General features: G+C 49.2%; 1 protein-coding gene across 1 annotated transcript; it reads right to left on the bottom strand.

Moving 5' to 3' along the window:
• Positions 1–711: 711 nt before the first annotated feature.
• LIAT1 (ligand of ATE1) lies at positions 712–3,504 on the bottom strand. Its single transcript, XM_060082802.1, has 2 exons — positions 3,324–3,504; positions 712–1,136 (listed from the first exon to the last, which is right to left on the bottom strand). The coding sequence occupies exons 1-2, from the start codon at positions 3,502–3,504 to the stop codon at positions 730–732; spliced, it is 588 nt and encodes a 195-aa protein (XP_059938785.1). The 3' UTR covers positions 712–729.
• Between the last annotated feature and the right edge of the window lie 12,180 nt (positions 3,505–15,684).

Raw genomic sequence — 15,684 nt, 5'->3', positions numbered from 1 at the left:
CTCTCAACCACTGCGCCACCAGGGAAGCCCCTGTAGGGCCCTTTTAATGCTCCAGAACTTTGCTTGAAATGCTGTCTTGGGGGATTAGAGGAGGCCCCTATTGATAAGAGAAGCAATATTCCTTTTGAGACTTTCCGTTATAACCTCCCAAAGATGATGTTCTGGAACTCACTTATTTTGAAGGCCACATAGGGCAGGGAGTATATTTAATTAAAAAAAAAAAAAGGCTTTAGGGAACTCGGGGCATTTTCCTTGGGCTTCTGAAAGCATGCTGTGTGAGGAATTTTACCCATGAAATTAGTTTAAAATTTAGAATTGATACTGTCTACACACTTTCTCTTTTTTTGTGGGTGGGGGAGATTATACATATCTAATTGTGATGGGAAATTAAATAACAAAGAGATGCCAGCTTAGTTGAGAAAAAAAGGATATTCGGAAAAGAATTTTGTTCATTAACTTGCTTACTCTCTTAAGGAAGGAGCTGTGGCTTCCGGGGCCTCGAGCGGCGTTTTGGTGGAAGGTGAGTTGAGCTCATCAACACACCAGACACATGCTTCCTTCAGAGGTAGGTCTGATTTCCTTTTATTTTTATTCTTTTTTTTTTAACACATAAATGTGTGGTAAGGATAAATGATAAGCTTGTCCGTGTCACAGGTGGGCTTTCACTCAGGTGGAGCCGCTACCTCGGGCTAAGGTTTCCTTCAAAGCAGTGATGGGGGCGCTTGGTTGTCAGCGAGGGCTGCCGGCCGCCGCGGCCGCCGTCTGGTCAGAGAGGGAGGCTGGGTTCTCTGGGGCCTCCTCGTCACCGGGGTCAGAGTGGAAGCCCCTCAGGGCCCAAACCCGGTACCGCTTCCTTCTGTTCCGCTTGTAAATGAGAATCCTTTCCTTTTCTGCCTCTGGGTCGGCGAGAACGCCATCCCAACGCAGACTTTCGTTGATCTGGTTGGAAAGGGTCTCTTCTATTTCGGCAAAGCAGGGGAGACATACGGCGCAGGAGTAAGAGGGGGTGAGCTTGCTTTCATCCCTGTCCTGTCTGTGCTCTGGCCCCAGGCCGTGATCTTTGCTGGGACTTAAGATGCCATGGAAGGATGGAGACAGCTGCTGAGTCTTCAGGCCTCGACTCTGATGTTTATCTGCTGAGCAGATGGGTGGTGTTAGCATTTGTGATGCCTGCCCTCAGCCTGCTTTGGGGGTGATGCCCAAACCACTAAAGATGTGAGGGGGGACCTGGAGGCCCCTCCTCACCTGGGGCCTCAGGTGGCCAAGCCCACCAGCCCCGTACACATCCACTGCCTACATGCTTTGGGTTGTCATTTTGGGGAGGGAGGAACCATTTATTGAGCACATACTATGAGCCAGGTCCTCTGGGTAAAGGCTGTCAGCCCTATTTTCCAGGTGAGGAAACAGACTCCCAAAGTTTCAGTCAGTTGCTGATGTCACAAAGCAGCTGGCAGAGCCAGGATTTGAACACACACCCGATTGCCGGGGTCCTGTCCTTTCCACACTGCCCCCCACCTCACCTACCCACATGCTCGCCAAGGTACTGCCCAGTTCTGGGAGCCTATGACTTACCCCTATTCTAGACACTTTATGATGGAAGAAATGAAGAACAACAGAAAAGCTTCCTAAATCTGACTGTGGAAAGCATTCTGCCAAGCCAGGAAATACTTTTTCTGTGTGGCTTATACTGATTTTTAAAAATATTAACAGCCCTTCTGCATTATATAACATGCATATACAATACTACAACTTATGATTCTTTAATCAGCTCATCCTATTTCTTTGGGATAGAGGAATCTCCCTCCCCCCACCAAAAAAAAAAGAGAGAGAAGAAAATAAGAAAAAAATCCTCTCTTGGAATTCCTATACCTTCCTACTCCCTGAAAATTATTTGGTGTCCCCTGCTGACAGTATGAGGTACATGCCACTGTAATCTTTAGAGGCAGAAGCTAAGCTAAAAAGATAATAAATTTCCTCATTTGGTTTGGCAGATACACATGGAGCTTATTGACCTAAACTCCAGAATTGTTTTCTTGCCTTTTGCTTATGATCCCAGCTGGAGAAGTAATTATAACCTGCCCGTTGCGCCTTCTGCCTTCAGCTTGTCAGGGGAGCTGATTCTGCATGAAGAGGGCCAGGACCCAGAAACGTGAACCCAGGACTAGTTGTGCTGGAGGTCAGGGCAGCTGTGCCAGGATCGGCGAGAGCCACCTCCCTGACAGACAAGAGCCACCGAGGTGAACCACACAAGGACAGTGGAGACTTACAGCACCCGTGGACAGGTGCGTTCTATGTCACTGTTGCACTCTCTCCACAAATGGGTGCTCCGGGCCTTTGTCGAGCTCCCAGGGCGTTCTATGAGAGGGGCTCGGTGAGCCGAAGCGCTCTGTGCTTTTGTGGCAGCTGTTAGTGGGTGTACGTCTGTGAAGTGTCCACAGGAGGGCCTGGAGTGAGAACCCCACGTGTATGGTCATACGTGTACTGGAGAGGTCTAGGCGTGTGAGTATGTAGCAGAGTGTCTACTTGTGTGTGCAGACTGTGAATGTGTGTGCCTGCTGGGGTGTCTGTGCTTTAGCTTTATTTGGTGATTATATTGATAGAAGGGGGTGTTGTTGAGGGTGTCAGGGATTATAAGTGTGTGTAGCAGTGACTGGTGTGATGGTGTTTGAGTGCAGTCGAAGGGTGGCCTCGGTAGATGAGGGAAAAGGAAGGGTGGTCTGTACAGGGAGCATACTTTATATGCATGTCCTGGGTGTCTACATAGCAACCAGAGGCAGGTGCCCCTAACAAAGGAGGGTGAAAGGAGGGTGTCCAGGCGGAAGGCAGGAGCCCGTGATTCTGTGTATGAGTGAGAGCGTTTGTCACTAGTGCCTTAGTAGCTTGGATGGGGACAGTCTCTGTGTGAGGATGGGGGCATCTCTGTAGGAGGGCTTGAGATTTCTGTGGGGAAGGTATAGCTGTTCAGGATTTTAAGCCTGGACTGAGGGATGAGGAAGATGAGTGAGTGTCTGTGTAAAGCTGGGAGTCACAGTGTGGGGCTGGGAGGCTCTGTGGTGTGTCTCTGTGTGGGGCTGAAGGTCTCCACTGATGTTGGGAATTCTCGACGCAGGATTTGGGGTCTCTGCGGACATGGATGGTCTTTGTGCGGAGGGCGGATCATCATCGTGCGGAGAGAGGGAGGACCTCTGAGTAGGACTGGCGAGTTTCTGTTTCTGGGCTTAAGGTCCCCAAGTAGGTGGGGGTCTCTGAGGGGTGGGGTGGGTGTCCTCGGAGAAGAATCTCAGGTATGAGAGCGAGGCGGACGCGTTAGCTGCTCCTCTTACCGTGCCCCTTCCCAGACCCCTTGGTCTTTTTCTTCTTTTTCTTCTTCTTTTTCTTCTTCACCTTCCGTTTGGCGCAGCCCGAGATGGGGGGCAGTCTGGACCCCTGCGAGGCCGCCGTGCAGCCCTCTCGCTCCTCCTCCTCGCCATCCCCCGACGCCCCGCCCCCACCGCCGCAGTCCATCCACCCGCGGGGCCGCCCCCCCCCCCCCCCGCGCCTGGGGCAGCAGGAGACCCGCTGCGGCTGAGCCGGCCTGCGCCTGGGGCAGCACGAGACCCGCTGCGGCTGAGCCGGAGGCTCCGGGCGCCGAGGGCCAGGCTAGGGCCAGGCTAGGGCCACGCGTCTCCACGACGACCGCCGCACACCGCGCGCGTGCGCAATCCGCAGGCTGCTGCCCAGGAGCTACTGGCGGAGGAGATGTGCGCATGCGCATTTCATCCTGCGAGCTTGCTTGGTCGGCGGTGATAAGAGGAAGAGTGGGTACCGAGATTCTGACGGGTTGACACTCATTTTCCCCTCCTGTGCCCTTTTATTTATTTATTTTAAAGCATTTATCTATCTATCTATCTATCTATATTTATTTATTTAGGCGGCCTCCCGTCTTAGTTGTGGCAAGCAGGGTCTTCGTTGAGGCATGCGGGCTCTTCATCGTGGCACGAGGGCTTCTCTCTAGTTGTAGCGTGCGGGTTCCAGAGCGCGTGGGCCCTGTAGTTTGCAGCACGTGGGCTCTCTAGTTGAGGCACACGAGCTCAGTAGTTGCAGCCTGCGGGCTTAGTTGCATCTCCGTGGCATGTGGGATCTTAGTTCCCTGACCAGGGATCGAACCCACATCCCCTGAATTGTAAGGTGGATTCTTTACCACTGGACCACCAGGGAAGTCCCCTGTGCCCTTTTAAATGCTGTGTGTTCTCTCCTAAATTTTTATCCCCCGAGTTCCAATCTCATGTCTGTCCTGGCCTTTTAAGCCCACTGTGTCCAAACTCATTTCTCCATCATTCTTCATCTCTGTGAACAAAAACAGCTGGTCAGTCCAGAGCCCTGGCAGTCTTCCTTACCCCCACTCTCTCCCTGTACCCTCACCTAGGCTGGGGCTGACCACCGTGTCTGGGACGTGAACTTTGGCACCCCCTTCCTAAATGGTCTCTGCTTCCAAATCCACATAGCTGCTAGGAGGAACTTTTCCTTTTTAATAATTTTATTTATTTATTTTTGGCTGCATTGGGTCTTTGTTGCTGCGTGCGGGCTTTCTCTAGTTGCGACGAGCAGGGGCTACTCATTGTTGCGGTGCATGGGCTTCTCGTTGCAGTGTCTTCTCTTGTTGCGGAGCACAGGCTCTAGGGCGCGCGGGCTTCAGTAGTTGTGGCTCGCAGGCTTTGTTGCTCGGCGGCATGTGGGATCTTCCCAGACCAGGGCTCGAACCCGTGTCCCCTGCATTGGCAGGTGGATTCTTAACCACTGCACCACCAGGGAAGCCCAGAACTTTTTAAGATGATGAACAATTTCACTCTCTTGCTTAAAACCCTCCAAGGGGAAGGTGGGGAGTGGGCCATCACACGACTGAACTTTAGTGTGGCTTACAAGGCCTGGTATGATCTGTCAGCTTTTCTTTCCAGGTTAATCCGCCACAGATTGTATTTTCCAAAAATGGCTGCAGTAACAACTTTTATTCCCCAGGCTCTTGTAGAATCTTGCCACTCCCACATCAAGAGACACGGTCTAATTCCACTCCCCTTCAATCAGGGTGGCTTGGTGGAGCCACATGTAGCCAGTAGAATATGGTGAAAGTGACACCATGTGACTTCTTAGGCCAGGTCATAAAAGGTACGGCACATCTACCTTGTTAGCTGAAGACTTGCTCCTGGAGACCTGAGCCTCCTGCTAAGACATCTGATGTCTGGGTACCCTGAGGCCACCATGCTGTGAGGAAGCCCAAGCTAGACCACATGGAGAGACCCCCAGACTATGTAAAAGGAGAGAGAGAGAGATGCCCCAGCTGCTCCAGCCCCCACTTTTCCACCTCCAGCCATAGTCTGACTATAACAGCAAGAGAGACTCCCAAGCCAGCCCCACCAAGCCAAGCCCTTCCTGAATTCCTGACTCAAAGAAACTGTGAGAAATAATAAAATGATTGTAACTGTTTAAGTTACTAAGTTTTGGGGTGGTAAGTTATGGAGCAATAGATAACTGAAACATCAGTCTTTGATTTTAGCCATTCTGGTGTGTATGGAGTATTTCCCTGTGGTTTTAAGTGCCATGTCCCTGATGACTAATGAGGTTGAGCACTTGTTAAACTACTTATTGGCCATTTGTATAACTTAGTTTGTAAATTGTCTGTTCACGTCTGCTCCCATTTTGTCGTTGGTATATTTATATTTTTATTGTTGATTTGTAAAAGCTCTTTACATGTCTTGGATATAAATCCTTTGTCACATATATTGCTGCAGAGATTTTTTTTTCCAGGTCTGTAGCTTGTCAATTCATTTTCTTAGTGGTGTCTTGTGGTAAGCAGAATTTTTATATTCTTATGAAGCCATTTTATACGTTTTTTTCTTTTTGTATACTGGCCAAGGAATCTTCTCCTACTCTGAGATCACAAAAGTACTCTTCTGTTTTCTTCAAGAAGCTTTATGATTCTGGGTTAGGTCCACCATCCATCTCAAACTCATCTTATGAATAAAGTCAGATAGGGATCGAGATTCATTTTTTTTCCAAATGGATTTCCAGTTGTTCTAGAAATATTCATTGAAAAGACATTTGTCGTGGTCCGAATGCGGGTTGGAAAAGAATTTCCAGACACAAGGCAGAATGTAAAGAAGATAGAATTTATTAGAGGGAAGGGTCGCTGCCAGAACAGCGGCCCGACTTCCTAGTAGTCTGGGAGAGTCGAGCCCGAACGTGTGCTGTTGATCAGTTTTTATAGCCAGAAAAGGAAAGAACGGTCCGAGGTGAAAATTTTGTTTACTGATTGGTCGAGGCACATATACCTTCCTTCTATAGAGTGGGAGTGGGACAGGCCAGATGCCTTTCCTTATTTGGGACGGGTCCCATTGCCCAGGTGGGCATCACCCAGGTGGGCTCAGGAATTTCATAACCATCGCAACATGGTGGGGAGGGCGAGTAAGAGTCCGGTAGGGGGTGTGACACCGACACTTTTTCAGGCAGGGTCGTCCTTTGTCCTTGAAGCACCATTGTCCTTGGAGCACCACAACATTCCTTTCCCACTGACTTGACTTGGCACTTTGGTAGAAAATCAACTAATTGTATATGTGTGACTCTATTTCTGGGCTCTATTCTGTTCCATTGATCTATTTGTCTTTCCTTACAGCAATAGTACAGTGTCCTGATTACTGCAGCTTTATAGTAAGTCTTGATATTAAATAATGTTAAATCCTCCAACTTTGTTCTTTTTGAAGATGGTTTTGACTCCTCTAGAGCCTTTGCTTTTCCATATACATTTTCAAATCATCTTGTCTGTTTCTTGAAAATAGCCAGCTGGGATTTTGATGGGAATGGCATCAAATCTATACATTTTGGCACTCTTAGTACTCAGCGTCATTAGTACCGATCCATACACAGGCATGAGTGAACACATTGCTCTGTAAAAGACTTTTCTGTTCTTCTATTTTCCTCCGTCTCTCACCTGCTGTCAAGCTCCCTAAAGTATCCCCTACAGCTCTGCACACAGCGAGTGCTTGTAATCTGCCCCTTGACTGTCTGCTTTTGTCCCCAGGAGCTAAGTGAAATGTAAATCACAGAGGTCCTTTGTGCAGGTGACCACCTGCTAATGGAGAGGTCTGGGGTTTGCTTTCCAGATACCCTACCCTGCTGACCCTGGTGCTCGCAGACGGGTGCTTACAAAGACCAGCTGCCCTCCTTTTCCAAGAAAGGCTGGCCTGTCTTCCCTCTCAGCTGGTCCTCTTTGCCTGGATGCTTATCTGGCAGGAGGCAGCTAGGCCACTTCTCTTCCCGATTTTTGTGAAGGTTGCATCGAGGTTATGTTGAACCAGCCAATCAGCTTCGAGAGACAAAATTCACATCCAGCAGAGGAATACATTTTTTGGAATGATCACAAAAATCCCTTGCAAGTAGAGAGAGATAGGGCAAGTATATACCTGTTTGATAGATGAGGAAGCAGAGAGATGCAAAGTGACTTGCTCACCTCTCAATGCTAATCAGCCTCCCAGCTGGGCCTGGAGCCCACCTTCCCAGTTTTACACATCTAGCCTCTTGCAGGAAAACAGTTGACTTTACAAAGATGTTCGCTGCCCAACAGAAGAGGTGATAGTGTTTTCATTGTTTGTTTCAGCTTCCTTGTTTGTACTTCTCTTTGTGGTTTCAGTGGCTGTTACAGTTCTGAGCTGGTAGGAGCTAAGGTTTCTTTCTCTGCAAGGATCAGGTTGTCCCCTTTGGCCAGTGCTGACGTAGGCGTGCTTGGGTGGAGCTTCCAGCTTTGTCCCTCCCTGATGCCTGCTCAGCCTTGGTCCCCCCAGCTGGCTGGGCTGCTGGTTCCAGCTCTTTGCTCTTTCCTGCCCGCTTTCTCCATGCTGTCAGCTCCTGCCCCCGGGTAGACAGGCAGTGCCCACTCTTTAGCAGCACCAGCCTTAGACTTGGGCAAGTGGGGTCCCTGCCCTGGGCCTTGTGCTTCACAGGACACTGCTCTGACTCTCCCCCACAACGACTATATCCTTCCCTAAGGGACAGGAAGTCTGTGGAATCAAGGGGTCCTTCCCACCCAGCACCTCACATTCCTCCTCCAACTTGTGGCCCACAGTCTGAGCACCTGGCACCTTGGAATTTCTTGCCCAAATGACCCCTGCCTGCTTGGAGGGTGTATCTGGGCCTCACTCCTGAGTCCATCCTCCTGAGTAGCCCTAGGCCAAGGGCAGCATAGATGGAAACTCAATAGGCAGGCTGAGGTGTCCAGACCTATGTATTCAAGGGCCTTCTCAGTGCAGGATGGAGCTGGGTGTTGGAAGAGAAGGGGGCAGGCCATGGGCTGGATGCAGAACCCCAAAGAGCCAGAAATTCTAAATTTAAACCTGGCCTTCCAGACTGGTATGAAGGTCTATTTGTCAAGGTAGAAAGATAGTATTTATTTTATTTAACAGTATGTCCATTTATTTTACCACTTTTAATATTTAGACATATGGTATATGGGCCTCCATCTACTTCTGCCCCAACAGGGCTTTGCAGCTGTTGAGAGCAGGCTTGCTCTTTATTTTTCCTCCTTTTATAAGCCACTCCAACTGCTTCCTGATTTTTACTTCGTACCTCATGGTACCTTAAGAAAAAGGAAAAGAAAAATCCTACAACCTATTGAGTAAATCGCATTATAGCCATATGGCAGACTACTTGGGAGTTTCTTTTTTTTTTTTTTTTTTTTTTTTTTTTTTTGCGGTACGCGGGCCTCTCACTGTTGTGGCCTCTCCCTTTGCGGAGCACAGGCTCCAGACGCGCAGGCTCAGCGGCCATGGCTCACGGGCCCAGCCGCTCCGCGGCATGTGGGATCTTCCCAGACCGGGGCACGAACCCGCGTCCCCTGTATCAGCAGGCGGACTCTCAACCACTGCGCCACCAGGGAAGCCCTACTTGGGAGTTTCTAAAACAGAATGAGGCAGCCTGGTTTAGGCTGATTTGGGACAAAGGCAAAGAGAGTGTCCTTGGATAAGAAGTAGAGCCATGTGAAGGGGCTGCTAACACCTGCTACCATCTCCTCACTCCCCTCCAACCACACTGACCCGCTGACCGCCTAGCTGTTTCTCCTACATGTCCAAACGTCTCAGCCCAGGTCTTTGACTTCCTGCTCCCTCCCCCTGAACACTCTTGCTCTAGATGTCCTGCCTTCACCCTGAAGGGTAGAAGAATATGTCACCCCCAAATATGCCTCTTTGCACAGGGTCTGGGTGCTTTTCAGATGTGATGGTCTGTTCCTCAGGTCTGGGCTGTTTCTGCTTGTCTCTTCATATGACAAACCCCAGGAAGCTGGGACGTACACAGGCAATTCTGTTTGTACAGCCCCTTCCCCACACCGTCAGTAGTTAAGTGCTGTGCTGATGAGGATGCTGGAGCCTCTCCTGGGACTTTAGTTTCCTTCAGAACGTTCGTTGATTGTTCTACATCTTGGCCCCCAGTCTTATTTCCGGAACTCAAAGATCTAAATTGCTGCCCCCATGTTTGCCTTTGTGGGCTGCTATTTAACTCCCAGTCCTGGACGCCTGTTGGTTCTGAGGTGATGAGGGAGCCCCAAGGCTCCGACTCACCAGGAACATTTCTAGAAAGTGTTAAAGAAAAACAAAGCTGGATAATAGTTAATGGCGGTGAAGACAGATTTTATTCAGTACTACTGCAGCAGGGAAAAGAGACTTCTTTAGAATAGAACCGAGCTTGGTTCTGATCTATGTAGGGGGCACTTGGCCTTTAAAGGGAGAGTAAGGGAGTAGGGAAGGGGAGAGAGTGAGGAATCAAGCAGAGTCAAGACCGTGAAAAATTACAAAAAGCAAGTAAGTGGTCAATGTCAGTAGGATTAGGCTATCTTAGTCTGGTGACTGGCACTCAACCAAGATACCTGCCTAAAGAGATTGAGACACAGGGGCCCCATCGTCCCTGATGGTTATAGTTCAGAGGAATAGCTCCCAGGTCCATGAGAAAGACACTCCTGGGTTCCAGGAGATACATGTACATCTCAAAGGCACAGAGAAAGGATTTACAACAATAAGTTTTCAAAATAAATGCTCTAAGGAAATGGAGGCCAGGAGCCTGTCAGCAGGCATTGGCTGGAACAAATGGTAAATTCCCTTGGCAGACGAGCTTTCTCAGACAGAAACTCAAGAGGGAGGGAGGGACCGGGTCATTGCAGGGACACCGTGGCCTTAGACTGCTAGAAGCCAGGCTAGATTTTTTTTTTCAAGTCTTTGTGTGTGGGAGAGTGGACAAAATCATTTGTGTTGGGAGTTGCAGTTCTCACAGGCCAAGGCTGAGGCCTAGTTGAGAAGTGGGCTCAGAGGTACCTGGTGGAAGTTTGGTCAAGGAAAGAGCCTTTGTCAAATGGAAGATGGAAGTCAATGAGGTCATCCCTGTAGTTTGGGAAGCCAAGAGTGAGGGTTTCTGGGTCTTCCACCTGATTAGGTGGCCAGAGGGTGCCAGCCAATGTGGTCCTGGATCACTACAGACACCCAGAAATTCTCGGGCTCTTGGGGGTGTCCTGCCACCTAACTTGTCCACACTGCCTGCTCCCCATCTCCAATCTTCTGAAAGTGTCATAGGAGACATACAGAAGGGCTGTGGTTTACTGGACCAAAAGAACACCACGTGCCTTGAAGTAAGAAGAGAGTTTGAGCTTTAATCACTAATTTGTGCCAGTGTGTCTCTGGGCACATAAATGAGCACGTCTATAAACTGAAGACATGAATGTCTATGCCACAGATTATTACATCAATCCGTGGCACTTGGAAATATATAAAACTCTATAATGAGGATGTATTTTATTCATAAAGTCTTCCATTAGCAAGCAGTCCCATCTGTGGGAGTGAATCTGTGTAAGCCACTATCTATTTACCTTTGTCTCTTAGACTCAATAGAAAAGAGGCATGTCTTCTTTACACACACACAGATAGACTGCTGATTCTCTGTACTTCTTGATGGTGCCTCAGAATTCAAGGATATGAGACTGGAAATGATTGGCCAGCTGTAATCCACATCCTTGGCCAGGTGCCCGGGACCCTTCTCCCACTGGTCCCTACCTACCACTCTGGGCTCATTTTCTGATCTGCCTCACCATTCACCACTCCCAACCTTTCAACATCCCCTTTCTTGCCTTCTCTGTGCCTTTGCACCTGCTGTTCCTTCTACCTGCAATGTCCTTCCCTATCTGGCCCACCTGGCAAATCCTACTCCTTTGGGAGGCTGAACAAGGGTTTCCTCTGGAAAGCCGGATCTGAGCCTGCCACACTGTAGTTCACTCCTCTGTGTTTCTTTTGTATCTTATGTAGCCACAGGGGTAAGGTAGCATAATGGCCCTGCTACTACCTGCTGTATGACCTTGGGAAAATTCCTTAAGGTGTTTATGTCTCAACTATCATAGCAGTAAAATGGAGATAAACAATGTCCTACTTCCATGCGCCTGTCTACCATGAGATCAGTACACAATAGGCAGCATGTTACAGCCTGCACGCCATTGTCCAGAGATGATTTCTTTTTTTTCTTTAATTTCTTTATTTTATTTATTTATTTTTGGCTGCGTTGAGTCTTCATTGCTGCGCGCAGGCTTTCTCTAGTTGCCGCGAGCGGGGGCTACTCTTCGTTGCGGTGCACAGGCTTCTCATTGCAGTGGCTTCTCTTGTTGTGGAGCACGGGCTCTAGGCGTGCAGGCTTCAGTAGTTGCAGCTCGCGGGCTCCAGAGCACAGGCTCAGTAGTTGTGGTGCACGGGCTTAGTTGCTCCGCGGCATGTGGGATCTTCCCAGACCAGGGCTCGAACCCGTGTCCCCTGCATTGGCAGGCAGATTCTTTTTTTTTTTTTTTTTTTTTTTCTTTTTGCGGTATGCGGGCCTCTCACTGTTGTGGCCTCTCCCGTTGCGGAGCACAGGCTCCGGACGCGCAGGCCCAGAGGCCATGGCTCACGGGCCCAGCCGCTCCGCGGCATATGGGATCCTCCCAGACCGGGGCACGAACCCGCATCCCCTGCATCGGCAGGCGGACTCTCAACCACTGCGCCACCAGGGAGGCCCAGCAGGCAGATTCTTAATCACTGCACCACCAGGCAAGTCCCAGAGATGATTTCTTTATGTTTCGGTTTTCCCAATTGAACTATGAGGTTCTTGAAGACCCAGTATTTTACCCATCTTCCTCACGTAGCAGATTTCAATGCTCCTCCAAGTCACACACCTGCTGTGGTCGCAGGAACACTGGGCCTTTTTGGCAGCACGGGGGCGGGGGGGGGGAATTTGCAGAAGCAACCAAAGAAAATTTGGGAAAGAACTCTTAATAACTAGGATGTCAGCTGGGGGGGGCTCCTCCAAGGCTGCTTTGAAATCAAAGCAGGGCCCATCCCTAATGTGAAGCACTTACTCTCTTAAGGCTCCCTGCCTTGGGCCCTGTCCTTGCTGTTGTGCAAGGACACTTTCTTTAAAAACCTCAACACTTTCTTTGAGTTGTCCACCAAAATCAACTCACACAAAAGTGTCAGCGAGTTAAGTAGACTTCACTGAGGGTTTTGTAGGGGAGCTACCCATTTTTTCTTCTGCAACGTCTAATCTGCCATTAATCCTATTCAGTGTATTTTTCATCTCAGACATTGTAGTTTTCATGTCCAGAAGTTCAATTTGGGTCTTTTTAAAAAAAAAAGAAAAAACTTCCATTATCTGTACCTAATATATTCAAGCCTTCCTCTAGCTTCTGGAACATATAACGGTTTCAATGCCTTTGCCTACTGATTCTATCATCTGTGTCATGTCTGAGTCAGTTCCAATTAATTGAGTTTGTTCCTCTTTATGAGTTGTATTTTCCTTCTTTTTTGTGTTCTGGTAATTTTTTGTTGGATGCCAGACACTGTGAATTTTACCTTGTTATATTTCTGAATTCCTATAAACATTCTTGAACTTGGTTGTGGCAGTTAACTTACTTGGAAAGAGTTTTATCCTTTCCGATCTTGAATTTAAGCTTTCTTAAGTGGGACCAGAACTAGATTTCTGGATTTAGTCTAGGGTTAATTTTTCTCTAGCCTCAAAGCAAGACCTTTCTTAGTATTCTAACTAGTGGCCCCTGAACTGTGATGTTTTCCACTTTGGCTCTTGGGAACAGGCATTATTCCAGCCTTGTGTGAGCACCAGGCACTGTTCCCACTAATCCTTTTGGGTGGTTCATCCCCCAGCCTTGCATAATTTTCTCACACACATGTGCTGAGCAGTACTCATTGAATACTTGAGGGGGAACTTCTACAGATCTCTAGATTTCTCTCTCTCTCTGTATCTCTCTCCTCTCTAGTCCTCTGCCCTGAGAATTCTAACTGGTTTCATTTCCTCAGAATCCAGCTTTGTCTCTTCCATTCAGGTAGATTTCTCCTTCTCTGAACCATGGTCTGGAAACTCTCCAGGCAGTAAGCTGAGCAGTGCAGGCTTCACCTTGCTGTTTCCTCTCTCCCAGGGATCACTTTGCTTTGTTGCCTGATGTCCAATGTCTTGGGTATTGTTGTTTCATATATTTTGTCTGACATTTTAGTGGTTTCAGGCCTGACGCTAACTCTGGTCCCTGTTGCTCCATCTTGAAGGAAGCAGAAATCTGGGTAAAAATATTCTTATTTAATTGTGTAATGAATTTGTTGAACAAATTCAACTTGATGACGTCAATCCAGGAAATAGCCTTGTTTTTCTCAAGGGAGGAAGGAGGAGAGCTCTCTTCTCTCCCTACCTTTCTTCTGCTTTGATCTCCTCCGGATTAGGGCATTTGAGGGTTTCTCCAGGAGCCCCTATGTGATGCATTCTCTTGCTTCCCTCTAAGCACCTGCCTCCCAAGCAACATCCTGCAGCCTCTGACAGCTAGGGTTCCCTTGTCCCACCAGCCACTTTCTTGGACAGGAACTTCTTCAAGACCAAACACAGCTCTCTTCCACAGTTTCCTCTTGGCCTCTCCCCTGGCCTAATAGTGGAAATGCAGGCCTACGTACCCTACCCTGTTTGTCCCACTACTGTAAGCACAGAGCAGTTTTCTGCCCTCCCCTTCATAATTCTCTAGGCTAAAAAGATACACCAGGCTCTGGATCAGTGGTTCTCAGTGATGGGGGGTGGAAGATAGGAGGGTGGACCCCCCCCCACCCGGGGATAACTGACAAGGTCTGGAGGCATTTTTCATTGTCATGACTGGGGAGTAGGTGGCTAAGGATGACACTACCTATCCTACGAGGCACAGGACAGCACCCCCGGCCAACAGCATAGGATTAACTGGCCCAAGTGTCAATAGAGCTATAGTTGAGTGACCCTCTTCTAGGTTCACGTTGGCCCCCAAAGTCCAGGAGGCAGAGTCAACTCCCCAAAACTTCTTCTCTCACCATTCTCTGCTCCTGGAGCTACAGAGAGTCACCAGCTCAGCCAGCATCCTCCTGGGGAGCGAGCTGCCCCTCTCATAGGCACCCTTGATTTCTTGAAGGGGTTTTCTGTTTTTGTTGTCCCGTCATCCCGTAAATCCATCTGAAGAAAGAGGAGACGTGAGCTTACTTGGACCAAGTCGCAAAAAGAGAGGACAGGAGGCCATTCTGAATTTGGCTGCGGAGGTGGTGCAGGAAGGGTGCTGTTCCCCAAGCTATGGGAAGAGGAGTTGGTCAAAAGAAAGGGCCTCAGCAGCAGACTCCCGCCATGACATTGGAGTGAGAGGCTGTGCAGTAGCTCGTGGCTGCTTGAGGGTGGTAGGTCCCTGTGTGTGTCGGTGTGTGCGCATGTGTGGAAGCGTGTGTCCCTCTGCAGTGAGCATGATGGACCCAACACCAAGAGGAGGAGGAGGTTATGGTGGAGGGCGTCGGGGGAGGAATGGGCCGGGACCAGTGTACTGCCTTGCGGGCCAAGGGAATAAACACAGCCAGGAGAGGAGGAAGTGGCTTTTTAAGCGAGCTGGGAGGCTGTGTCTTCTCTCCCCTGTGAGTCATCCCCCGGGGCATGGGGCAGGGCCAGACAAATGCTGTTTTGTTACTGTCACTGGGACAATGTGGCGAGGCCTGGGGAAACAACAGTTCAGTGAAATGAGTGCGAATCCCCAGTCTAGCCAGAGCCTGGCACAGAGCAGAGGACAAGCAGTGCTTTGCTGAAAGCTTTGATACTGAAGGGATGAAGGCTAGCGGGGTTCACTTTTTCTGAGCCCCAAAGAGGTACAACTTCAGCTAGGAAGAGGTGCTACAGGGAGGCCACTTCAGGTCAGTGTAGAAATCTTTCTCCCGTGATCAGCAGTCCAAAGAGAGGCTAGGCCCCCCCCCAGAGGTGGTGAGCGCTGTGTCACGGGCTGTGCAAGCGGCGATGTGAGCGACTCCTGCCTGCAGGGGTGGCTGTGGGGCAGGTAGGTGGCCTAGAGCCTGTAGAATCCCTACAGCCTTGAGGTTTCAGGCTGAGTGAGGTGATGATGGTGGTGAAGTTGATGCTGATGACTGGACTGAGCCCCTCCAGTGAGCCAGGCCTAGAATCAGGGCTTCGCCTACATGATCTCATTCAGTCCTCCCAGTGGGACTATCACGTCCCTTTTGCACATAAAGAAACTGAGGCTTAGCCACTAGCTACACTGGCGAAGTAAAATTTAAACGAAGTAAAATTAAATGAAATTAAAAAGTTCACCCCATGTGACCGGTGGCTAGGGGACAGCATGGCAGTATGACATTTCCAAAATGGCAG

The sequence above is a fragment of the Mesoplodon densirostris genome, chromosome 18, assembly GCF_025265405.1.
Source record: "Mesoplodon densirostris isolate mMesDen1 chromosome 18, mMesDen1 primary haplotype, whole genome shotgun sequence".
Lineage (NCBI taxonomy): Eukaryota > Metazoa > Chordata > Mammalia > Artiodactyla > Ziphiidae > Mesoplodon > Mesoplodon densirostris.
Note: the sequence above shows the minus strand (reverse complement) of the source record. Positions and strands in the feature narration are given on the sequence as shown.